General features: G+C 57.3%; 9 protein-coding genes across 9 annotated transcripts; 6 read left to right on the top strand and 3 right to left on the bottom strand.

Moving 5' to 3' along the window:
• Positions 1-25: 25 nt before the first annotated feature.
• On the top strand, positions 26-2,191 carry C8Q71DRAFT_846371 (uncharacterized protein; the record flags this gene model as incomplete). The annotated part of the gene is made up of 7 exons (XM_047926638.1): positions 26-1,147; positions 1,204-1,272; positions 1,327-1,359; positions 1,408-1,488; positions 1,543-1,929; positions 1,985-2,050; positions 2,108-2,191. Coding segments are annotated over exons 1-7 (1,476 nt in total), but the record flags the coding sequence as incomplete, so codon positions are not given.
• Positions 2,192-2,688: 497 nt separating this feature from the next.
• C8Q71DRAFT_905173 (uncharacterized protein) lies at positions 2,689-5,181 on the bottom strand. Its single transcript, XM_047928889.1, has 6 exons — positions 5,070-5,181; positions 4,940-4,972; positions 4,696-4,851; positions 4,406-4,648; positions 3,599-4,358; positions 2,689-3,512 (listed from the first exon to the last, which is right to left on the bottom strand). Exons 1-6 carry the CDS (start codon positions 5,103-5,105, stop codon positions 3,151-3,153), a joined length of 1,590 nt encoding a protein of 529 aa, XP_047781408.1. The 5' UTR covers positions 5,106-5,181; the 3' UTR covers positions 2,689-3,150.
• Positions 5,182-5,983: 802 nt separating this feature from the next.
• On the top strand, positions 5,984-7,340 carry C8Q71DRAFT_744130 (uncharacterized protein). The gene is made up of 3 exons (XM_047922918.1): positions 5,984-6,088; positions 6,153-6,269; positions 6,328-7,340. Exon 3 carries the CDS (start codon positions 6,439-6,441, stop codon positions 7,153-7,155), a length of 717 nt encoding a protein of 238 aa, XP_047781407.1. The 5' UTR covers positions 5,984-6,088; positions 6,153-6,269; positions 6,328-6,438; the 3' UTR covers positions 7,156-7,340.
• A 3,202-nt stretch (positions 7,341-10,542) lies between these two features.
• On the top strand, positions 10,543-11,875 carry C8Q71DRAFT_461849 (uncharacterized protein). Its single transcript, XM_047918688.1, has 3 exons — positions 10,543-10,783; positions 10,848-10,863; positions 10,923-11,875. Exons 1-3 carry the CDS (start codon positions 10,760-10,762, stop codon positions 11,714-11,716), a joined length of 834 nt encoding a protein of 277 aa, XP_047781406.1. The 5' UTR covers positions 10,543-10,759; the 3' UTR covers positions 11,717-11,875.
• Positions 11,876-11,982: 107 nt separating this feature from the next.
• Positions 11,983-14,105, bottom strand: C8Q71DRAFT_905171 (uncharacterized protein). The gene is made up of 2 exons (XM_047928888.1): positions 12,531-14,105; positions 11,983-12,461 (listed from the first exon to the last, which is right to left on the bottom strand). The coding sequence occupies exons 1-2, from the start codon at positions 13,979-13,981 to the stop codon at positions 12,035-12,037; spliced, it is 1,878 nt and encodes a 625-aa protein (XP_047781405.1). The 5' UTR covers positions 13,982-14,105; the 3' UTR covers positions 11,983-12,034.
• A 1,006-nt stretch (positions 14,106-15,111) lies between these two features.
• C8Q71DRAFT_905170 (uncharacterized protein) lies at positions 15,112-16,010 on the top strand (the record flags this gene model as incomplete). The annotated part of the gene is made up of 3 exons (XM_047928887.1): positions 15,112-15,460; positions 15,514-15,753; positions 15,810-16,010. 3 exons carry the CDS (start codon positions 15,112-15,114, stop codon positions 15,842-15,844), a joined length of 624 nt encoding a protein of 207 aa, XP_047781404.1. The 3' UTR covers positions 15,845-16,010.
• A 638-nt stretch (positions 16,011-16,648) lies between these two features.
• C8Q71DRAFT_855069 (uncharacterized protein) lies at positions 16,649-18,375 on the bottom strand (the record flags this gene model as incomplete). The annotated part of the gene is made up of 7 exons (XM_047927140.1): positions 16,649-16,760; positions 16,818-16,883; positions 16,938-17,336; positions 17,390-17,467; positions 17,515-17,547; positions 17,602-17,661; positions 17,714-18,375. 7 exons carry the CDS (start codon positions 18,373-18,375, stop codon positions 16,649-16,651), a joined length of 1,410 nt encoding a protein of 469 aa, XP_047781403.1.
• A 510-nt stretch (positions 18,376-18,885) lies between these two features.
• C8Q71DRAFT_846366 (uncharacterized protein) lies at positions 18,886-19,959 on the top strand. Its single transcript, XM_047926637.1, has 3 exons — positions 18,886-19,375; positions 19,429-19,662; positions 19,719-19,959. The coding sequence occupies exons 1-3, from the start codon at positions 19,027-19,029 to the stop codon at positions 19,751-19,753; spliced, it is 618 nt and encodes a 205-aa protein (XP_047781402.1). The 5' UTR covers positions 18,886-19,026; the 3' UTR covers positions 19,754-19,959.
• Positions 19,960-21,588: 1,629 nt separating this feature from the next.
• C8Q71DRAFT_892266 (uncharacterized protein) lies at positions 21,589-22,590 on the top strand (the record flags this gene model as incomplete). Its single annotated transcript, XM_047928690.1, has 2 exons — positions 21,589-21,937; positions 21,991-22,590. 2 exons carry the CDS (start codon positions 21,589-21,591, stop codon positions 22,278-22,280), a joined length of 639 nt encoding a protein of 212 aa, XP_047781401.1. The 3' UTR covers positions 22,281-22,590.
• Positions 22,591-23,652: the final 1,062 nt, after the last annotated feature.

Raw genomic sequence — 23,652 nt, 5'->3', positions numbered from 1 at the left:
ATCTGTGGCTTCGGCGCTTGGGCGGCCCAATCCCGTTGTACCACGCCCGATATGGATGTGGCTGCTGTGGCTGCTCGACCATCGCTGTGGCCTCTGTACGGCCCCTGCTGCATCGGGAATACATGGTTGCGATGACCACCATGGCACCTGGATGGAACACCCCGTTTAGGAAATGTCGTGGCCGGCGCAAGACAACATCGACTTCTTTGGGAACTTGAAGTCACTGATGCGGTTGCTCGACCATTGTCAATGTATGGCTCCTGCCGCATCGGGAACGCATGGTTGCGATGACCACGATGGCATCTGGATGCCACGCCCCGTTTGGGAAGTGTCGCGGTAGGCGCAAGACAACATAGACTTCTTCGGAAAGTCATGTCTGTGGTTCCGCCATGTGCTCGAGCAATATAAAAGCGCGAGAATTCCGTCAAGGTGTGCATCACCACCACTCAGGCCACTTCTCACGTCTTCTACCTTGCAGAATCATGCATTCTGCACGACGTACCCGCGGAGCCATACAGGCATACGCTGGTAATGCTGGCAACTTCCTTGGCAGGACACTCGAGTGGCCTTGGTATGTGTTTTGGGCAAACGCGTTCTATGGCTCCGTGGATCCACGAAAGGTCGTTGCGGGGCCTCAATCCGAGCTCGTCCTCCAGCAAATCACCAACGATGATCGAGTCGTGCTCAAGAAGAAGGTTCCCGACTTCGTTCTCCACTACCTCACTGGAGTTCCTCAGGATCATCACATCGACTCATTTTCGCAAGTTACCAATCACGAGGAGTTGCGGCAGTTCTACATGGGCAAGTTCGTTGTTTCTGTATCGGTCGTACTCGCCGTCTGCGAAGTCAAGCCTGTGCCGGATCCGGATAAAATCCGGGCTGGCGAGCGTTTTTGGGATGATGCGGCCGATTCGATGCAGTCCATGCAGATAGAGGCACTAGCGGATGCGCGAAATCAGGTACAACTATACTTCTCGGCTCACGTCGGCGTCGAGCATGTCGTATCCATTGCGATGACCGGGCCTTTCTACTGCTGGAGGACCTTCGTTCGGCGTGATGTCAGACCCATATCTCTCAATGTTGACGGGACATATGACCCCGAGCATGAGGATGATTCGAGCTCTCAGAGTCTCGAAGGAATGGTGCAGTAAGTACTCGATTGTACTCGTATTTGAACGGGTTCTAATGTCATTATCTCTCTAGGGACGACCAACTGGCATCTGCACATGTCGAACAAGACGACTCCCGCGCCCCTGCGGGAGCAGGTCCTTCGTGAGTGTTCCAATCGTCTTTCTGTGTCGGACGATGCTGACAAAGATTTACCAGGAACGAACGACCGAGGCGGGGTGAACATCAGGTGTATGTGCGCGTCTCACGCTGTATTGTCTTTTGCTCATCGTGCTGCAGGAAAAAATACTCCAACTACGAGCTTGCTGCGAAGGAATTATTCGATGATGAGGAAGAAGCCAGTGCTGAGGAGAAGAACACGTGAGTCAGTCAGCTTCGTGACTCTAGTCCTGTTGATTGACCCGTGCGCCGTAGCACGTACGAGAAATTCCTGGGAACGGCCAAGAAGTTGAAGCAGGCTATCTCCAAGCCGAAGAAGGACGAGGAAGGTGTCAAGCGCCAAGGCGGCAGCAAGCAGAAGCGCAAAGGCAAGGCGAACGAGAGCGAAGGCAAAGCGAAGAAGGATAAAGGCAAGGGCAAGCCCAAGCCCAAGGGCAAAGGCGAGGTCAAGGGCAAAGCCAAGGTCAAGAGCAAGATTGGCAAGGAGACGGACGCGAACGATAGCGGGGACAACGACGCGCCCAAGGACGGAGACAAGGCTAAGGAAACAAACAAGAACGACAATGAGGCAAACGCCCCCGGGCCGTCGGATAGACCATTCCCCCTCTTGGAGCTGCCCCCGTTTCTTGCGGATTCGTCCGAGTAAGCCACCGTCTCGTATTTGAACATATGGATGTCTCTGAATATTTGAGCGCAGGTCGAGTGACGAGGGCCACGACTCTGACCCTGAAGACGATGGCCCTGGCGATGGTCCTGGCAACGAGTATGTCGCTCGCTGTCTTTCCTCGCGGAAACATGTCTGACCCGGGGTTGCGCACAGATATGGATGGTCCGAGTGGTACCACTGGGACACGATCGACGGTGTCAAGGAACGGAACAGGATGTTCAACGCGATCCAGCGCCAGAACCCTGACCTCGAGTTCCTCCTCTAGGATCAACGTCTGTTGCAATGTTGAGGCCGATATGCGTGGATATATCGAAGTCCTGTTTCCTTTTTGTACTTCCTTGACCGCTTACGATTGAGAGACCGGATCGCAAATGTGCTGCTAGGTATATAGTACGTCCTCGAATGTAATAGTGTAGATCGCGCTTCTTCTTAGGTTTACGCTGCGCGATGTATTCCCAATGTATTTGCTGAACCATGTGCACTATGATGAGCGACCGATGCTGAGGAACGAAGCTGAATGGAATGTGATGCGTCGTATGCATCAACAGTCTGTCTTGGGCAGACCACTAATGCGACCTCTTCGAGAAGGACGGTCGTCCCATGACGTCTACATGTATTCATCGATCGAACCAAAACTCACAATGCACCTACAGTAATCATTCCCCACTGATTCATCATGAAAGGAGACCCACAAACCTTCATGCGCAAAGAAGGAACGATCCGGGTTACCATTGAGTCTGCCGCACAGACTGCGATGCCGCGTTGATGTCCTAACTACTCAACACATAAATGCAAGACTACTTCCACTAAGCCGAATCGTAAGATACACGACAGCAACATGATGCAACACAAAGCGTCCAACCGGGTGTCTCCCGGGGTCACAGCACGAAAAGACAAGCATGCACAAGAAGCAAAAAGACGGACGAACGAAACTCACAGACGACGAACTGCAACAAGGGTGCAACAAGTGTCACGCGCCACCACCAACTAACGATACATCTCTTCGTAGACGCACACGCGTCCGCACAGTATCATACGTCGCACGTCTAGGGGGAGCGTCCACCGCCAGCACCCAGCTCTCGGCCGGGGCAGCGGCGCCAACAGGGACCTACGCGTCCCAGGGCTCCCGCGCCCACTCAGGGCGGGCGCAGCCGCCTCCTCAGCTCAAAGCCCGTGGCTCCGAGCCCTGCAGGCAGCTAGCTTGGCGGCTTATCCACGCTGACGCTCCTCCGCCCCACACTCGCCCTCTCCTCCGAGCGCTCCCTGCCGCTGCTCTGCATACTATGTACGCTGTGCATACTGTGGATGCTCGCCGTGTCGTCCTCCCGCGGGCGCTTCTGGCCTGTCCCGGGCGACGAGGCGACGGACACGGACGCGGGCATAGCAAAGTTCCCGACGGACCGCGCGGCGCTGCTGATGCCGACGGGCCGTGCGCTGGGCGCGGTGCTCGGGAAGAGCGAGGCGGCGCTGAGGGGGTTCGGTTGGGCGCCCGAGGATGTGCCGGAGAGGAAGTCGAACCAGTTGCTATTGCTATCCGTGCCTGACTGCGAGCTACCTGCTGAGCATACCACAGCGCATCAGTAAACACACCGCAGTCGGGCGAACGGTCCCGCCGCCCTAGAGTGTGGAGAGTGACGGACGCACCGTTCTCCTGATGACCCTGTTGCCCACCCCCATGCACCGGCCAATCGAACGACGACATCCCACCCTGTCCTCCGCCCCCCATATCTCCGCCTCCCGCCGCCTGCCCTAACAACTCCAGCGCCATGGCCGTCGCCGTCGACACGCCCGTCTGCCTCTGTTGCTGATACATCGGTGCCGGGGTGTGCTGGGGCGTATACGGCGACGCCGAGCCGGCCTGACTGTGCTGGCTGCTTGGGTAGCCGACCGTCCTCATCGACGGGGCGTGGTGGCCGGAGCCGATGTCCATGCCGAACGCGCCCTGCCCGAGCTGCGGAAGGAAGCCCGCGGGGGCGCTCTGCGAGCCGAGCATCCCGCCCGAGCCGTTCATGCCCATGTTGAGGCCGGGGTTCCCGTACTGGAGCGAGGGGTGGCTTGCGCTGTGTGTGGGCGGGAGGCCGGGCGCGGTGGGGAGGGGCGTGACGCCCGTCTGGACGGGGTAGCCCGAGCTCATGTCGACCTCGAGCCGGTAGGGGTAGTGCGGCATGTTACTGTTGCTCGAGCCCGCACTCGCGGCGAGGGAGGAGAGGTTGAGCGACTGCGGGAGGGCGGGCATGGCGTTGGCGTGCGCGGGGAGGTGCGAGCCGTCGTCAAGGCGGGGGCGCTTGGAGGAGAGGGAGTGGGAGATGTTGCGGACGGGCGGAGAGGCGGCGCTAAGACGCTCACCGGAGATGGGGATGGTCATGGATGAGCTCCCGCCGGTGGGCGAGAGGCGGTAGTCGAGCTGGAGGGTGGTCAGCGAGCGCAGGCGGCGTGAGAACGGGCACGCACGTCGATCATGGAGAGGTCGGTGTTGGCTTGTGGGACGGGGCGGATGGGGATCGCGCCGTTGATGTTGAGGCTGCCGTTGGTGGTCTCCGTCTTCACCTTCGCGGTCTTGTTGGTAGCTTGGCGGCCCTTGGATGGGCGAGTGCCGTCGTCGTCCTCTCCATCCTCGTCGTCATCCTCGGCGTTGTCGTTCTTCGTGTTCCCGCTGAAGTCTGCTGGCCCGCGGGTGTCGCGCTCGCCGTCGAACTGCGGGGTGGTCAGAGGGTGAATGTCGCTGAGACCTCGGTACGCACGCGGATATGGCGATTGACCATGCTGTTGACGTCGGTCGAGCAGTACTGGAAAAGCTTGACATGGTGGCCGGGGCGCTCCTCGAAGATGATGACGGCGACGTCGACGGAGCAGAGGACGCCGAGCTCGTAGGCTTTCTTGAAGAGGCCGTTCTTGCGCTGTGGGCGGGCGGGCGTTTGGCGGGAGGTCGGAGCCGGATTGGTCAGTCCAAGCCCGCCAAGCCAGGTTGCAAAAATAGAGACAGACCTTCAAAAAGGTCACAGACCGGTTGCGTTCGTGCTATACATGGGCGGTGGACCGTCAGCGGGCTATTCTCGCCAGCAGCGCGCGGGGAGTGTGCAGCGGCCGAGGCTGCCCACGCGTCGCGGACACGCACCGTGATGGGCTGGATCTCAATCTTTCTGCGGCCCATGGCGGCGGCGGGGGCTGGCGGGTGCGGGGGAGGAGGGAGGAGGAGGGGGGAGACAGAGGAGGCCGGCGCTGGGAGGGAGCACTTGAGGGAGGCCGGCTGGACTGGCGTCGGACGCGGGGCGTATGCACAAAGCACAACAACCGCAAACGCCGTCCGCGGGGCTCCTCCTCCTCTCTTCTCACCCGGCCGACCCGTTTCTCCGCAGCCTGCTCTCCCAGAACCCGGCCTCGCCATCCCCATTCAGTCCCGTATGTCGCCGCTTACATACGCCGCCATTTCACCCATCTCGTGTCCCCATCTTCTCCCCCGAGGCCCTGCTTCGTCCCACTCTTTCGCACGACGCCTTCAACAAGTCCCCAAGCCCCCGCCCCAGCACAGCGGCCTTGGCATTCTCACTGCCGTTGGTCGACGCCTTCGCGTGCGCACGGCTGCCGGGATGTGTTCGCTGTGTCGTTCTGCGCGTGAACACATATCCGGCCGCCAGCTCTCGCTGCCGCCCATGCCATCATCATTACCTCCGACTCTTCTTCCCGCAGCCTCAGGCCGCGCTGTTCGGCCTCGCCGGCGCGCGCACCTTCCCGCCTCGCGACGTTGCGGACTCGGTGCGCATCGGGTTTCTTTCTCCTCTTTCCCCTTTTGCCATGCTCCGGGTGCGCGTCTCTGCGTAATAATAGCTCGCAGCACGAGCGTGCCGCCGTGGCCTGCGACACGCAGCCGGGACGCGATCCTCATTCAGCACGCCGACTCGGCCGGGCGCGCCGGGCCGCCCGTGGCCTCCGCAGCGTGCCTGACAGATCTTCGATCGAAGTCAATGCCGGCCTCGGCGTGTCCTGCTGACGTAAAACTGTCCCTGACTTCGTGCGCCTCCCGTTCTGGCAGGAATCCTAGGATCCGGCGCCGGGTGGCCATTCGCAGACGGGCACCGAAGCCTGCAGCGTCTTGCGCGCACCGCAGTCGACACGATATCCCTCAGATCCTCATAGGTACGCGCGACACCGTTCGGTATATGTCGGATATCTGAGGCAGCTTTTCCATCGCTTGATTCAGGCTGGCAGCCGAACAACATACGAGACAACTACCGCACACCATGACTACGCTCTCTCACCACCCTCCATCCACAGCACCAGCACCAGTACCCATCCACAGTGCTTGTCGGACCAACAAGTGGGTCTCCTCAATTATCGTCTCGCATCGGAGTGTGTAGAGTGGCGAACGTTCGCAGGCGTGAACCTGTGAAGAGATCGTCCATCGAGGTCACAGTTCGAACGGCGCACGGTCCGGGCAGTCGGTACTGAGGCTGTGAATGGCGTGAACGGCTCGTAAACGCGTTCGGATGCGCGATTTATGCGGCGGCGCGCTGTGTCAGCGGGTCTCAGGGTGGTCGTGGTCGTCGCACCAACGCTCCACGGCGACGCATTGCATTGCATGCTATCAGGCGGCGCCGATGCGGCGGCGGGCAACCAAGGGCGGGCGAGTTGCGACCACCGAGCCGATGTCAGCGGAGGTGCATCGATACCACCCCACAGCCCTACAACTTTCGCATCTGGTAATCCACTCTGCATTGTACTCGCGAGCAGGGCAAGGAGTGTGTCCACGCGTCATCCACCTGATGTTGCGGTGTCTGGGATCGCAGTATCGAGTCCCTCACTTACATACAAGCCTTACGGCAGATCGGGCCCGGTACTCATGCCAGCCTGAGTGGTTCTCATCGCATTCAGCCACTGCTTACTCGGCTCTGCCACCGCCGCCATACATTGACCATTCTGCGCCACCTTCAGCGTTTCTAGATTCCCCTGGCAACAACAGCGGTATGCCACGGAGAAACGATGTCATGCAATGCACCGGCCTGGGGACACTGATTTTTATGATACTTCCAGATGCGCCAGGGGCGGATGAACACAGACTGCAAGCGGGTCAACTCATATGTCAAAAGAAGCACTCTATCTCTCTATTACATGACGGCTTCTCCGCAGTCTCCCTGGCGCGCGGATGTCTCAGCCGCCACGTCCAGGCAAACGAACCGCTCCTTCGAGCCAAGCATCGCCGTTGAGTCCCCTTCGCGGGACACCAGAGGCACGCGAGCTCGATCGCGCACTCCGAATCGACTCCTGGCCGCCAGGAAGGGTGGAGTGACCGTCGACGCCGCGGACGGGTTACGACAGGGCCCTCTCACGGGGCGGGTCCGCTGATCCCCCGCCCGCTCCCCACTATACCTGCCCGCCTCGCGACCGCCGTCCCACTCCACCCGGCCTGCGACCGTTATTCGCGCAGCGCGGATCGATGGGCGGGCTCCGTCGGGCCCCCGCGCCCGCCTCGAGACCGAGGAAGGGCGCGGGCGTGGGCGTGGGCGTGCGAGGGCGATGAGAGCGTGCTCTCATCGTCAGTAAGCAGGCCGGGCGAGCCCTGGGATGGAAGGTACGCACACCGGCCGCCTGCGCCTGCGAGCGCGTGTGAGGGTCGAGAAGGGGTGCGCCAAGTGCTGGGGGACGATGGACGTGAAGAAGGGACATGAGAAGGAGGATGTTCCCGAAGGCGGCTGGGGAGGTCCTGCGAAGACGAACCGGTGAAGACGAAGGTGAAGTAGATGGATGGTGGTCCGTCGCTGATATTGGCAGGTCGATTGGGTTTGTGCGCGTGGGCCCCGCTGCAGGATGGACGGGCGGAGGTTTGTCGGTGATTCGTGTGTCCCGCAGGTGCGCTGCTCCTTGGGAACCTTCTTGGAGATGGGCGACGGCGAGCCTGTTGGGGATCTTCGCCGTCGTAGCTGCTCGCGTCGCTTGAACTCGGACGTCCGTTGGGACACTTGTCGGATGTCTCCGACCGTGGTTGGTTATGTCGCATCTTCTGATATCAGATATGACAATGACAATGTGATTGAGCTCATCTTTACCCAGCCCCGCTCAGCAAACAGCGCTGCCCTCGATCCGCCACGCTCGTCAACCGTCACTGCGGACGTAGTGCGCTCTCGTACGGCGGGGCGTCTTGGAGATGACGTAGACGCTTGCGAGACCTCCGACTATCATCGTTCCAGGGCCGAAAGTTCTCCCGTGTCGTGCATCGTACAGAATTGTGGTACGGGAGTCAGTGATGTGCGCTTACCTCCTTCGACGAGCAATGTCCGCTGACACGCGGACGCTATTTTCTTCATGACTTCATGATACGGAAGCCGCACTAGATTCGTACGGTCGTTCAACAGCTTGTACGTCATGACAGGATTCTTCCCAACCCCAACTCTCCCCTCTCTCTTCCTCGCCCACTTCTCACAGTGGCAAGTAACATTTCTTCCGCGCACGACGAGCATGCATCGCCGAGGCTTCGCTCCGCAAGTCTTGCGCGGCCGGTGCGCAAAGTTACCTTAACGGGCGTCCGAGCTGAAGGGCGTTCCCCGGGCACGGACCTTTTCCGAGTGCGCGTGTGCGCGTGTGTGCGTCGAACGTCGAGATGACTTTTCCCGGGTCGAGCCTCTCGCTGACGATCGCGCTTGTACGAGAGCGAGCGGGGCGTGCCGTAACGGTGCTCCGACTCTCGACCTCCGCCCCGCCGGATGCGGGCTGGCTATGAGGGTGCTCCGATCCCACCTCGCCTCGGACCTTTCGTTCGCGGGCTATTGTCTGAGATGACGTGAGTTTGGGGTCCGACATGTGGGCCGTGAGCGTATGGCTACTCAGCAAAGTCCTCGTATCCCCTTCTGATAACCTACTTCTCCCTGCAGGTCCCCAACGCCCCTTCAATACCTTTCTAGGTATCATGAATGACGTGCGGTCTGGTGTGGTCGATAACCATGAGTGAACGTTCACCCCGAACGTGTATACCATTGCTCTCGTAAGTCGTGCTACTCTCCTGTCAAGCTCCGTGCGCTCTCATGCCAGCGTCCCGCGAGCAGTACTTGTGCGCTGCATCGTGCATCACGTCGTGCATCTGAATTTGCGCTCGTCATACGCAGCGGCGCGATTCTCAGGTACGCCGCACGGAAGCGTAGCACTGGCAGTCCATTGAGCTCGCCAAACTTAGGACGAGTCGTCCATCGGGAGGGCCGAATCTCGCTCTCCAGAGCAAAACATAGACTCGATAAAAATATACTGCTGTGCCTGTTCGTCTATCGGGTCTGTAAATCTCGCTTATTGCGGACAAAAATAAATGCTCCCAAAATAGCGCCGCAAAATGGGCGTCTGTGCTGCACGAAACGAAACGTCGCCACGCGCATTCGTCCGCTAAATTTAGCTCAGAAGAGGGTTGGAAGAGGGCGCAAGGCTGCTGCTTGCCATCGGGAAGCGTGTGTTGAGGGATGTCCGACACGATGATATGGGGTCGGCAGGAGGCAGCTTTCGCCGCAGAGAGCTACACGACGGCGAGTTTACTCCGGACGTACTGCTGGCGGAAGATTCGACGGGGCCACTCAAAGACAAGCAGGTGGTTGGGCAGATCGTCTGCACTGCATATGGCTAAATCGACGTGCACGCTCTCCCACACTCGCCCTTCTCTTCCTCGGAGCCTCGATATGGTCACGATGATACTGTCCGGCGGGACGACTGTCCGGCGTTATCTGTGTTTGTACGGAATTCCTGGAATGGCCATTTACATCGGCCAGCGTGGTTGACGCGGACGTGCAGCCCGACTTTGCAGCCTGGGCGCCGTTCAGGTTGGGTTGAATTGTTTGAGACGAGTCGGGAGGAGGATGTGCTCCGGCATCTTACCGGCTACTCACCCAGGCGCTCGCCCTCGCACGACTCCCGCGACAGACCGGTGCAAGCAGGTCCCTGATTATTTTCAGCACCATGATCATAGACTCAGCACATCAATGGGGGTATTTTGAGGGGTACCCTGAGGGACTGTACCTAGTAGTATATTTACTGCTCGGATGTGCCGGAGGATAGAGGGTCGTAGGATCAAGCCGGTTTGGTCCTTATGGCAATACCCTTAGACACCATAGGCATAAATTCGAGCACACAAACCGAGGTGGCCGAGTCTTGCTGTCGTTGACGTCGCCGCATTGATTTCTACAAGATTTCTACGTCCATTTTACAATGTTTTACGGACGGTCCGTCGTGGTAGTCTGCAATGAGTCCGACAACAAGCGCCAAGCTATCCCCGATGGGTTCTCACGATGTCCTCTTCATTCTTACAGCCACGATGTCCTGCTACCTGCCTGCCTTCAACGTACTCAGTGGTCTGACTGATTGCACACCTGACCGGCAATTATCAACGACCGTGACTCACTAGCAATACGGGCGACCCGTGTGCATCGGTGATACTGATGTTTGCATACCCGCGGCAGCGAACGCGGGGATAATGCGATACTCGTTGTCTCAGACACAGCGGACATTTGGAACTGCCAGAGTGGACACAGAGGAGCTGCTGAAGCGGCTCCTTCGTCACCCTTATCTGTTCTCAGACACCCTGCAGTGACATTGCAGGGACGTTCACTTATGGGGAACGTGAGTTGACATTCCAATTCTCTGGACGGATTGCAGTGATACATCTGTCTGATGAACGTCCCATAAGCACTGTTCCTAGCAACACTGCCCGTCTGCGAGCCCTCCTCAGGATGCGCCCCCTTTCCCTCTTCCATGCGCACGCGTATGACCGCCTGATCTACTTTCGTCTTCAACAGGATCAGCTAATTCTCGCCATTATATCTATTAGTTCTCATCGTTATGGTGTTGAACAGGTTCGATGAGGTGACGTCGCCTATCCGCTACGAGGAAGTTCGAATATGCTCACTTTCGCTTATACTCCTTGTAGGACCCGCATATTCCCAGTGAGCTTTGCTCTCCTTCTCCAATGTCATTCCGATATTGACGCACGACTCCGTACTAGGTCACCGTTTGCCGCCGCCGGCGACTAGCACAATCTCTTTGTATCGTCCTTCAAGCAATCCGCAGCCCGATTCGAGCGATACGGGTTCCATCAGCCTTAGCACAGACACGGGGGACACCACGACGGGGACCTCTCTCATCCAGGCCACTACCGGCGATAGTCCAACATCATCCTCGCTCCTTACCACAATCAACCCATCCTCACCTGCAAGCGCAGGCACAGCGCAGACCGGAGCATCCGCCCCCGCCCCCAGTCTCCCCAGTTCGCTCACCCAGACCTCTGGCTTTACCCTACGACCATCCTCCTCCCCAGCCTTCAGCGTCTCTCCCAGCACCGCAGCCGACGCCAGCACCTCTGCGCGGCGCGCCAACGCGGGCGCCATAGCCGGCGGGGTCGTCGGCGGGCTGCTCGGTCTGTTACTTCTGCTCGGCCTTCTCTTCTGGTTCCTCCGCACCCGCCGGCGGCGGAAGATCGCGCCATCCTCCGAGTTCATGGCCCGCCCGGGCGGTGGCTCTACCTCCTTCTCTTTCACCAACCGCCCCTCCGTGCTCGACGACCCGGACCCACCCCCGCCGTTCTTGCGGGGAACGTTCACAGACCCGATCGCGGAGAAGGTGCGCGAGGCGGAGGGGCATCGCTCTCTGTGGCGCGGGCCCAACAGTGATACGGAGTCGGGGCATGGGCGTTGGCATTATGGGCCGCGCCAGGATGCTGAGGACCCGGAGGGTATACCTGTGACCTCGCCTTCGACGGAGCGCTCTGCACGATCGGAAAGGAGTTTCCTGATACTGTGAGGGTTGTATTTACGTACTTCTTGGTAATGGAGGTCTCGTAGCCATGTATGGGCGCGTGTAGCAGTTATTTGTAACACCAGGTGTTGTATCGAAATCCGACTTCGATGGTGCAGGAACATGTATACAAAGAGGTGGAGGTATCGCTACATACGGGAGGTGGGCTACACTACACATGTTCTATCCAGTACAACACGCCAAAAACATATCGACAATGGCACAAAAATATCTAAACCCAGGAGAACGCGAATAGACCACGTTATATGTACGATGACCAAGCGAAAGACAGAACAAAAGACTGGCAAGATGAGATGAACGAAGTTAGAATTCCGAAGCCTGCAAAGCCGGCGTGAAGTATCCCTGTTCCGGACTGGACGAACGGTCAGAGGCCACAGGGAACTCGTTGTCCGAGTCGGTGATCACAGGAGACTCGTTATCCGAGTCGTAGGCCACTGGGGACTCGTCGTCCGAGTCGGAGTTCGCCTCGATCACAAGACGGGGAGACCGCGGGCGGGCGAAGAGGGTCGAGGACTGTTGCGCAGAGACAGGTCGTGGCTGTACGATGGGGTGAGGGGATCCACTGTAAAGACTGATGTTGGGGCGGAACGGAACTGGGGTTTCGGGGAAGTCGATCGCACCGGGCATGCCTATGACGGAGGAGACCGCGTGAGACGGCGAGGGAGTGCATACCATGGGCGGCTGCAAGCCCGCGAGAGCAAGCCCGCTTGGGTGGGAGTGGGACTGGCTGCTAGAAGTGGCGGAGAGTGAACCGTGAGCGTCGCAATGCATACGTGTCATTGATGCTTGGCATACGTACCTGCTACTACTTCCGCTAGGCATCCTGCGTTCGATCGGGGCGGATGCGCTTGGAGGGTGCGTAACCATCTCGGGGGCGTCGAGAAGAGGCGTACGGTCCCGCCTCTCCATTAACATCGGGGGAGACTGCCGGCGGTCGAGTGGAATGACGCCTTGACCAGCGGCTGCCAGAAAGTCGCCATCGTCGCGAGGTTCGGAGAGGAGCATGGGCCGACCAGAACCAGCGGCGAATGCGCTCCACTCGACGACCCGGCTCTCGAGGTTGCGCTTGGTCTCTTCCACCTCCGCGCGCATCTGCTGGACCGTGACGCGCGCCAGGACCATCTCGTTACGCTTGTTCTTCAGCTCCTCCTCGGCGGTATCCTTCGCAGCACGGAGCGTCATGATAGTCTTCTCCGCTTCATCTAACGCGCTGCGGAGTTTCCCCGACTCAGCCCCGCTGGCTGTGCGTAGCTCTTCGATGGCCTTGCGTGCGTCGCTTAGGTCGGCCTGCAGTTTCTCCTTCTCAGCGACGCGTTCCTGTTGCGCTTCCCGGAGGTCTTCGTAGACGTCATCTAGCTCAGTGTGCAGCAGCTCGTACTGCACGGAGAGCGAGGCATAGGCGATGTTTGTCCGAGAGAACCGTAGCGACAGTATCTGTTCAGCCGTAAGATCCGACTCGTTGATGCCTTCCATGCTGTCGGCAGGCAGTAGGAGCGCACGGGGAGGTTGCGGGGCAGGAAGCAGAGACACGTCATCGCTAGTCCGTCGGCAGGAGACAGGGCACATATACATCCGGAAACGAGCATCGAAGAGTTCTTGACCAAGATTCCGAGAGTAACGCCAGAGAAGTAGCAAGCCAGTCAGGAGCTGCCTAGAGTGAGCCTGATAGGTAATACGTTGCTGGCTGTAGAGTTCGACCACTTCCTGGAGAGCCACCTCGCTTTCCTCGTACAAGGCCCGCCACTTTGCCAACGCCTTCGCAACGGCGAAGTTTGCATTCTCCACGAGCATTAGGCGTCGCCGCAGTGCCAGTATATCCTCCCGATCCAAGCGACCGCGAGCCGCAAACTCAGCCTTCAGAGCCATCGAGAACCACCAGAGCAAGTGTAGGAAAACCAGCAGATCGGAGATAGTCTTCGACATGTTAGCCTTGGTCATTTCGAACTCGTTCATTTCTTGAGTATGGCTGAAGCAGACGCCTTCCGCTACGGTTTGCCATTCTGCGATCTCGTCCTCTGCTTCGCAAAGCTTGTCGTGCTGGTAGGCAAGCTCCTGACAGAGGTCCTGGCCGTCTTCGAGCGCTGCTTCGTAGCCGATCAGGAGAGATTCATGGTCGGCAGACAGTACGGATAGCGTCTCTAGCGTTTCCGTGTAGTCTTGAGTCGTCCGGCGAAGCTTCGTTTTCAGTTCCACCGTATGGCGCCAGACAACCACATGATAGACACGGAGGAGCAAGAGTAAGCGTCTCATGGTTTGCAGATGCCTCGCCTTGCCTAGTGCAACACGTCGTTGGCATTGCTGTATACCAGAATTGAGGCCATCGATCCTCTGGATGATGGGTAGCACCTTTTCTTCCAGGCCACGGCAGCGGTCCCCGAAACGCCCAGCACCGTTCCAAAGGGTTCGTAGGGTACGAATCGATCTTTGCTGCTGGTCGTTGATCTTCACGAGCTCGTGGAGGCATCGAAAAAGTGATAAGATGTTGGGAAGCGAGAGGATAGTGGTACGGCCATCTCCCAGGTCATACCGCAATGCGTCCCCGACCCATCCGTGGTGACTCGATAGCCAGAAGTCCCTGGGTCTGACGATGGCGTTCTATATGGTAATGGCCCCGTGAGATAACACAGAGCGGAGACATATTGATCACTCACCAGCAAGTAAGCACGCCTGTCTGTGCGCCATCGTTCAAAGCGTCCGCGATGGCGAGATAGCGGCCTGATGTCGAACAACGGACGTGCCAACACAGCATAGACTTCGAGATGCAGCCACAGCAATGCGCAGATCGTCTTCAAGTCACATATCGAACGCACATCCTACATAGCCATCTCAGTAGCACAGCATGACATACAAGCAATGTACGTACGCCGTTTCTCTCCGCATACTCAACTGCCGCGCACAGGAAGACGAAGGGGAATACGGCCCAAAGCGCGTAGGTCGTCACGCACACGAGCTCGGCTATGTCCTCGGATGTCACTGGAAAACAATAGAAAAGACTCGCAAAGGACACGAAGATGGCCAAGGGCACTGCACAGAAATGCTGTGAGACAAAGGACCCAATCGCGGCATTGCGTCTGGTGGCGGCAGCTTGTAGCCCGGCTAGTCCGGGGTATCGCGCCTGGAAGCGTTGATGATACAGACGTCTCAAAAGAGGTAGCGGCATTAGGGGGAAAAGGTATCCAGGCGAAGGAACGGCGGAACCAGTGGGAGTGGTGGTGGTGGAAGGATGAGGGGTGCGCGACGTGGTTCGGTTTGGCTGCCAACGTTGACGTTCAACCGCGTCACCTTCCAAACTCGGCAGACTCGCTGGGGACACGGTCAGGTGATCGCAAGTCTTCCAACCTCACCAGAGTCACCACATCACCGCACCCCGACTTCTCAACATGACTTGGGTTCTTGGCTGGCCTCTATACGACGAGGACGCGATCGAAATCGCCAAGAAGCACAATCTCGTCAAGAACCCGCAAGCAGATGAGTACAGGCTTGCTCAGGCTGCCAAGACGTGGGTGGGCGACCAAGTCGGCGTGATCAACGCAATGGCCTGCTGGGTGGACGACCTTCCCGAGCTCGTTTTTGCCGCGTACGTCGAGTTCGGTGATGAGCGTTATCCTCCGGCGAAAGTCCCCCGCGCGAAGATGATCTCGGACAAGCAGTACACCCGTCTCAAGCGTGCCATGCCGCTCAAGAACTTTGGGTGGTACCAGTATCATGACCCGTACTCCAAGCTTTACAGTATGTTTGCTATATGCTCTTCAACACCTTGGCGTGGCTCATCTAGATATCAGGGAACTCCGATAATGACGAGGATGAGGATAGCGACGGCAGCGGTGGCGAGAGCAGCGACGAGGACAGCGACGGCGACAGCGACGAGAGCAGCAATGAAGGTTCTGATGGTGAAGAGCGGATGGATACGGCCAAGGACTCTGCAGGAGATGATAGTGACAACGAGACTGTCACCGACGGTGTTGTCTTCGCTGTGGATTCTGCGGTTTCTAAGGCCGCGGATTCACTGCCGCAAGATTTCAGTGAGTATTTAGGCCGGAATAAGTTGTCTTCGGTACTGACGCTTCTCTATCTGTAGATGAGGGCTGTCGGATCGACGAACCACATGCATGAGGCAGTCCTCTTGATTCTGACCGTGTCGCGCTGTCCAAGTTTTCTAGCATCTCACCAGCATCTCGTCACCCTTGTATATCCTTATTCCCGCGCACGCCGACAATGTATGATACGCTACTGCGCATGTATATTGCTTCTGAATCAATCGTTCCCTGGTATTGAAGTATTTCGACCAGTACACCGCCCATGTGAGAGCCAAAGCGGATCCGTGGGAGCAGGTGAAGAGGTACATAGGTACCTTATTTGCTCGTCGAGCTTGAATAAATGAATCTCAAACACGAAAGTGTGGCCCAATGCGCAGGACTATGCTCGCATCCAAGCAACCTGGCTGTGGGTCGCAGAACAAGTCGGGATCATTCCTGTACTTGGATGCTGGGTCAACAACATGCCGGGGCGTGTTTCGTCCTGAGACGGCCGCCCTGAGCCTCGGAGAGGTGGTCTTGGCGGTCTGCCCCGGGCTGAGGGAGACTGTAGACGCAGTCGACGCATCGGATATATGTCACATTCCATCCAGCTTCGTTCCTCAGCAGTGGTATCGTCAATGTCGCAGTCGGTGTCGCCCATCATAGTGCATATGGTTCAGCGAATACATTGAGAATACATTGCGCGGCGTAAACCCGAGAAGAAGCACGATCTACACTATTACATTCAACAAGGAATCCGTACTATACACTACATAGCAGCGCATTTGCGATCCGGACTTCCAATCGTAAGCGGTCAAACAGAGTCAAGGAAATACAAAAAGGAAACAGAACTTCGACACATCCACGTATATCGGCCTCAACATTGCATCAGACATTGATCCTAGAGGAGGAACTCGAGGTCAGGGTTCAGGCGCTGGATCGCGTTGAACATCCTGTTCCGTTCCTTGATGCCGTCGATTGAGTCCCAGTGGTACCACTCGGACCATTCGTTTCTGTGCGCAACTCCGGGTCAAACCATGGTTCTGGCGCGCGGAGAGAAAGCGACGTACTCGTTGTGAGGACCATTGTCGGGGCCATCGTCTTCAGGGTCAGAGCCGTGGCCCTCATCGTCCGACCTATGCTCAGTTTTAAGATATATGCGTAGCGTTGCGTAAGAGAGGGTGACTTACTCATCTGGGTCCTCACGGAACGGCGGCAACTCCAAAGCCGGGATTGGCCTAGCCGGAAGTACGTTTGCCGCGTTGTCCTCATCCCTTTGATTGTCTCCATCTTCATGCTGGACCCCGTCCCCATGCTGGTCCTCAGGCTCGTTCTTGTTTTCGTTCTCGTTCGTGTGCTTGCTTCCGTTCCCGTCTTCGCCCCCGTCCCTGCTCTTGCCTTTGCCTTTCTTCTTGCCCTTGCTCTCGTCCTTTCCCTTGCCCTTACTCTTGCCCTTACCCTTGCTCGCTTTCTCATCTTTGCGCTTCTGCTTGCCCTCATCTTGATCCTTGACGCCCCCGTCCTCCTTCTTTGGCCTAGAGATGAGTCGCGTCAACTCCTTGAATTTCCCGTTCAATTTCTTCGAGGTGCTAGGGCCTGCGCGTCAACCAGGAGAAGAATATCTCCAAACAATATGACTTACGTTCGTTTCTCTTCGTCCTCCCGGTCCAGATCACGAAGGCCTTCAGCGTCTTCGGCAAGATAACGTTGCAACCACGCACTGAGATATGATCAGTACAGAAATGTAGGAACAGAGGACGGTCATACATTTGATGCGGGCCTCGCTTGGGTCGCTCATTCCTAGTGAGTAATCCTCAGTATAGTTTACAGCACGAAGTATGAAAGAGTACTCACTGAGCCTCCGCCGCTGTCCCGCCGGGTATTTCATGCTCTTGCTGAGGGTCCTCAATATCCCTGGAATTACGCATCACCAGCCGTTAGCAGTGATTGAACCTAGCTTGCTTACTGCACAGAATCCTCTGAATCGCCGGCGTCTTCCTCCTTCGCAGGATCGTACGTTGCATCCCGGTTGCTGGATATGCGACTGACCGCACCCTGAACGAAGACCTTCCAAGAGAAGAAGGGTCCAAACGTCGCGATGGCTACGACCGCCACGATATCTGGACAAGATGAGAGATGTACCTTGACCTGAATTCGCGCGTCGGACCACGCCTCGTGTTGGACTCCGTCGACTAAGTTGACTAGTACGTCCCAAAAATGATCGTCATCCGGTATATTATCCGGATCTGGCAGTGCCTTGACCTCGCAGATGGAGAGAACGGTTGCGTTGGATAGAGCGCATTTGCCCATGTAGAATTGTCGCAACTCTCGGCGATTGGTGACCCGTAGCAACGAATCGATGTCGTGGGCCAAAGGCACTCCAGTGAGATAGTGGGGGACGAAGTCGGGGACCCTCCGCGTGTATACAGTCTCGCCGTCGTTGGTATGCTGGGGTTTGACGAGCTCTGTTTGAGGGCCAACGACGACCTTCCGCGGGTCCACAGAACCATAGAACGCGTTGGTCCAGAACACGTACCACGGCCACTCGAGGGTCCTGCCGAGGAAATTCTCAGCGTTGCCCGCATAAGCTTGTATGGCGGCGCGGGTGATCTTCGAGAAGGCCTGCATGGAGTCGAGGGATAGAAGAGACGGGATGTGGACTAAGAGTGGTAGTAGAGCCCACCTTGACGGGAAACTTGAGGTCCCTTTATATCATTCAAGCGCATGGCCGAGCCACGGAAGAAGCGACCACGTTGTGCTATGCCAACTGCGATATTTCCTCAATGGGACGTGCCATCCAGGTTCCATCGTGGTCATCGCAACCATGCATTGCCGATGTGGTAGGGATCGTACAATGGCCACGCCGATGCCACATCAGCGACTTTCCGAAGAAGTCCTTCCAATTTCGCCGACCGCAACATTTGCCTAACGGGGCGTGCCATTCGGGTACCATTGTAGTCATCGCAACCATGCATTCCCGAAGTGGCAGGAACCATGCAGTGGCCACACCGATTGGTCGATCGGTCACATCAGTCACATCCATATCGGGCACGGCCAAGCCACGCGAGAGCCACGCTGCGATGGCGCCACAGATCGTTCCGATGGGTGGAGTGGCGATTACCATCTAGGGCACATCTGGCCACGGCAGATCATTCAAGCCAGCGCCGGAACCATATCCCCGCACACTGTCTCCGAGACCTGTCCGAGACATTTAAGTCGCCTGTCTTCCAACCTTACCGCATCACCGCGCACCATTCCTCTCCGCATCCACCTCTCAACATGACTTGGGTTCTTGGATGGCCTCTACGCAACGAGGACGCGATAGAAATAGCCAAGAAGCACAATCTCGTCAAGAACCCGAAAGCAGATGAGCACAGGCTTGCTCAGGCTGCCAAGATATGGGTGGGCGACCAAGTCGGCATCATCAACGCAATGGCCTGCTGGGTGAACGACATGCCCGAGCTCGTTTTTGCCGCGTACGTCGAGTTCGGGGATAGGAGTGACCCTCCGGCGAAAGTCTCCCCCGCGAACATGATCTCGGACAAGCAGTTCAACCGTCTCAAGCGTGCCATGCCGCTCAAGAACTTTGGGTGGTACCAGCATAATGACCCGTACTCCAAGCTTTACAGTATGTTTGCTATATGCTCTTCAACACCTTGGCGTGGCTCATCTAGATATCAGGGAACTCCGATAATGACGAGGATGAGGATAGCGACGGCAGCGGTGGCGAGAGCAGCGACGAGGACGGCGACAGCGACGAGAGCAGCAATGAAGGTTCTGATGGTGAAGAGCGGATGGATACGGCCAAGGACTCTGCAGGAGATGATAGTGACAACGAGACTGTCACCGACGGTGTTGTCTCCGCTGTGGATTCTGTGGTTGACGAGGGCGCCCAGTCACTGTCGCGCGAGTTCCGTAAGTCTTTGAACCGTCATACTTTGTCCTTAGTACTGACGCTACTCTTTCCGTAGATGAGGGCTGCCATATTGACGAATCACTCGCATGAGGCAGGATAAGCCACGGTGCATCCGAGTCCTGTCCGCATTGTATTTCTGACCCTGTCGCGCTGTCCAAGTTTTCAAGCACGTCGCCAGCATCTCGTCACCATCAAATGTCCATATTCCCGTGCACGTCGATATTGTATGATACGCTACCACACATGTATGTTGATCCTGTATAATTGTTCCTGACATCTCGAAGAGTACATCGCCCGTGTGAGAGCCAACTGACGCGGATTCGTGCGCCGAGCACGTACAGAGGTAAGTTAGGTACCTTCTAAGTAGGGGAGAGGTAAACGGTCTGGATGAACTGACCCTGCTCGTCGCGCTTAATTATCTGAATACGAAAGTGTGGCCGCCCGCGACGCGCAGGACGCGATCAAAGCGTCCATTCATTGAAATACACAGCCGTATGGATTGGTTGTGGAATCACGTCGCGATCACGTGAGTCGCCAGCCACAAGTCGCGCCGGTGTGTAGGCATCGCGCCAACTGCAAGTCAATCGAGTCGTTCCTCTGCGCATTCGTACTGCTCATCATGACTTGGGTTCTTGGATGGCCTCTCTACGACGAAGATTCACTTGACATAGCAAAGAAGCACGACCTTGTCAAAAACCCGACAGCAGGAGATGACCGACGCATCCACACTGCCAAGATGTGGGTGGCAGACTAAGTCGGCGTAATTACTGCGCTCTCTTGCTGGGTAGACGACAACTTGGAGTTTGTTTATGCGGCGTATGTCGACTTTGGAGACAGTCGTTATCCTCCAAAGAGCGTCGCTCGCAAGGACATGATATCGGACAAGCAGTACCACCGCCTCAAGCGCGCGATGCCACTCAAGAATCTCGGGTGGTACCAGCATAATGACCCATCCTGCACCATATACAGTACGTGCGATAGATGCTCTTCAAATTCCTTACGCGACACATCTGCTTTATAGGGAAAATTGTAAATGACAGTGATGAGGACAGTAACACCAGTAGTGGCGACAGCAGTGACGAGGACAGCGACGGGGACAGCGACGCTGGTAATGACGAGAGCAGCAACGAAGCCTCTGACGACGAAGAGCGGATGGACACGGCCAAGAACTCTGCAGGAGAAGACAGCGACAACGAGACCGTAACCGGCGAGGCCGGTGTTGTCTCCGCTGCGGACTCTGCAATCTCACAGGCCGCTGAGTCACTGCCGCACAACTTCAGTAAGTCTTTGATACGTGGTACGTTGTCTTTGGTACTGACGCTTCTCTATTTGTAGATGAGGGCTGTCGAATCGACGAACCACATGCACAGTGAGGCAGGACAACCTACGATATGTACTGTCCTCTTGGTTCTGACCGTGTTGCGCTGTCCAAGTTTCCTAGCATGTCACCAGCATCTTGTCACCCATGTGAGGTATATTCATATTCCCGTGCACGCCATCAATGTATGGTACGCTACGTGCATGTATATTGCTTCTTTATCAATCGTTCCCTGATATCTCGACCAGTACACCGCCCGGGTGAGAGCCAAAGCGGATCCGTGGGAGCAGGTGAAGAGGTAGGTACCTTAGTTGCTCTTCGAGCTTGAGTATATGAATCTCGAACACGAAAGTGTGGCCGCCGCAGCGCGCGATAGAAGCGCGTTAGCACGTCCATTCAAATGAACAATGTCGATTGGTTGAGGAAGCATGTCGCGATCACGTGAATAGCGAGCCACAGTCCTGAATCCAACGGTCGCGTTCGCGGTATGTACCGCGGCGCGCGCCAACTTGAACCAGCCCGTAGTACGTACAGTTCCATCACACATTCACACTCCTGTTATTTCCCTTTCGAGAGAGTCAATTCACTCTTCACTCGCGCTTTTAACATGACTTGGGTACTTGGCTGGCCCCTCTACCACCGCGACGCGATCAAGATCGCCAAGAAGCACAATCTCGTCAAGGACCCCAATGCACATAACTATGCCCGCATCCAAGCAGCCCGGCTGTGGGTTGCACAACAAGTCGGGGTCATCCCCGTCCTTGGATGCTGGGTCAACGACATGCCCCAGGTCGTCTATGCTGTATATGTCGACAACGGAAACAAACCTCGTCCACCACGCAAGCTCGTCCGTGAGGAGATGATGAGCGGGAAGCAGCATCGCCGCCTCAAGCGCGCGATGCCGCTGAAGGATTTTGGCTGGTACCAGCACAACGATCCATCATGCGTGCTCTACAGTGAGTCCGAAGAGCCATGTATGGTTTGGGCGTCACTAACATAGGTGGCACAGAGGACACGGTTTACGTAGACGTCGAAGATGAAGGCGAGGGCCGTGACGATGACCGCGACATGGGCAGTGATGAGGCCGCAATGAATGTCACCACAGGTCATGCCACGAATGGCTCAGACGACGGCGCCAAGAGCAATACTGAGACGGTGACCGATGGTAAACGTTTGAGGGCGGACCTCTGTCCAGACGATTCCACCGTCTCTGAGTCGGCAGAGTCACTGTCAACGGAGTTCGGTGCGGGGTCAACGCATATTCCTATGTCATCACCCTTACTGGTTTCTTTCGTGTAGATGCAAACTGAACCATCGTTGACTCGGCGGAAGTGGCCCCAATACAAACCGGTTGATGTCATATTCTGTCTTCACGCCTAAGCCCTTCATTTGTACTTGGAATGGGTGCTTGACGGACATACGGTCAGGCGCATCCTTCCCTACTCCTGTCGCCATGCTGTCAGACATATCAGGGACGTTTGCTACTAGATATGTGCGCCTGATGTGCCATTACGCTACTGTCTCTATTACAATACTGCTTCTTCACTATGCAATACATTGGATAACGGTCGTGTTCAAGGGAGTAGCAAGTCGAAAGTAGTGTAGCTGTGCAATGGCAGCAAGCAGTGTATCAAACCCTAGCCTGCATGGCTCACGAACAGAGGTACTTAGGGAAGGCCCTTGTACCAAGCGTCGAGGGCAGTCTCGATCTCATATTTAGTATATAACCAACGCTACTCCAACGCCACAACTCACCGGTTCATCCGTCGGGGTCGGCGGTGGTGGCGGCGTACTCGCAGACGACAGGGTCGAAGGCGACGGAGGGGGCACATCATACTCGTACCTCCCCCGCGCATCCACGACGTCCACCGAGCCGCCATGCATCCCGTCCTTCACCGGCAAGGGCGCCTCATCGTACCCGAGCCCGCCCACACCCTCGACCGCCTCGAGCCGCGCCAACTCCAAATCCAAATCCATATCCTGCTTCGAGTCCTCCGGGCGCTGGCCCTGGTTCTCTGGTCCGGTGTACGGCGGTGGCTGTGTGACGTAGGGCGGCGCAGCGTACCCCGGTCCCTGGTCGCGCACGCCGAGCTCCGCGTTCTGCCGGCGGGTGAAGACGGAGACGTAGCTGCTGACGCGGCGCAGCTCGACGGAGGGCACCTGTGGCCGACCGTAGATGCGCTGGTGGCGGCGGACGACGACGAAGAGGAAGGTGACGACAAGGAGGCCTAGGAGCACACCTGCAGAGAGGCTTTGGTCAGTCTTGTGGAGTGGAGGATTGCGAGAGTAGGGACGAACCGATGATCGCTCCAGCTATGGTTCGCGCAGAAGAGCTGCTTCCGAAGGCCGTGTCGGTGCTGTCGCTCTGGGCCGCGACAGATCGAGAGAGGGTGAGCACGACGGCTGCAGATACCCAGCCGGAGAGTCCGGGTGTGAACATAGCGCGAGAGCGAGTTGCAAGGGTCAGCCACAGTTTGCCCGAGGACGGGGTCGTGCACAGAGCAAGACAATGCCTGAGGCCTGAGGTGTCGTATATTATAACGGGCGGCCGGTGTGTACGCGCAGGGGCCGACTGGACATGAGCAAATCGGGTGGCGGGGAGCCCGAGTGAGGTTCACCACGAAATCCTTGACATACCGAGTAGCGCTAACAGACCTCGGAACGGAGCTGC

Source organism: Rhodofomes roseus (genome assembly GCF_022264815.1).
Source record: "Rhodofomes roseus strain CIRM-BRFM 1785 chromosome Unknown C8Q71scaffold_5, whole genome shotgun sequence".
Classification (NCBI taxonomy): Eukaryota; Fungi; Basidiomycota; class Agaricomycetes; order Polyporales; family Fomitopsidaceae; genus Rhodofomes; species Rhodofomes roseus.
This window is presented reverse-complemented; position numbering and strand designations above follow the sequence as displayed.

Coding starts and splice junctions, on each gene's coding strand:
- C8Q71DRAFT_905173 (XM_047928889.1), bottom strand. CDS start 5,105: ATGGGCCGCAGAAAGATTGAGATCCAGCCCATCACG. Junction 4,359..4,405: donor CCGACCTCTCCATGATCGAC/GTGCGTGCCCGT, acceptor ACCACCCTCCAG/CTCGACTACCGCCTCTCGCC. Junction 3,513..3,598: donor ACAGGGTCATCAGGAGAACG/GTGCGTCCGTCA, acceptor TGGTATGCTCAG/CAGGTAGCTCGCAGTCAGGC.
- C8Q71DRAFT_744130 (XM_047922918.1), top strand. CDS start 6,439: ATGCGCGATTTATGCGGCGGCGCGCTGTGTCAGCGGGTCTCAGGGTGG.
- C8Q71DRAFT_461849 (XM_047918688.1), top strand. CDS start 10,760: ATGGTGTTGAACAGGTTCGATGAG.
- C8Q71DRAFT_905171 (XM_047928888.1), bottom strand. CDS start 13,981: ATGAGACGCTTACTCTTGCTCCTCCGTGTCTATCATGTGGTTGTCTGG. Junction 12,462..12,530: donor CCTAGCGGAAGTAGTAGCAG/GTACGTATGCCA, acceptor CGCCACTTCTAG/CAGCCAGTCCCACTCCCACC.
- C8Q71DRAFT_846366 (XM_047926637.1), top strand. CDS start 19,027: ATGACTTGGGTTCTTGGATGGCCTCTACGCAACGAGGACGCGATAGAA. Junction 19,376..19,428: donor CCCGTACTCCAAGCTTTACA/GTATGTTTGCTA, acceptor TCTAGATATCAG/GGAACTCCGATAATGACGAG. Junction 19,663..19,718: donor GTCACTGTCGCGCGAGTTCC/GTAAGTCTTTGA, acceptor CTCTTTCCGTAG/ATGAGGGCTGCCATATTGAC.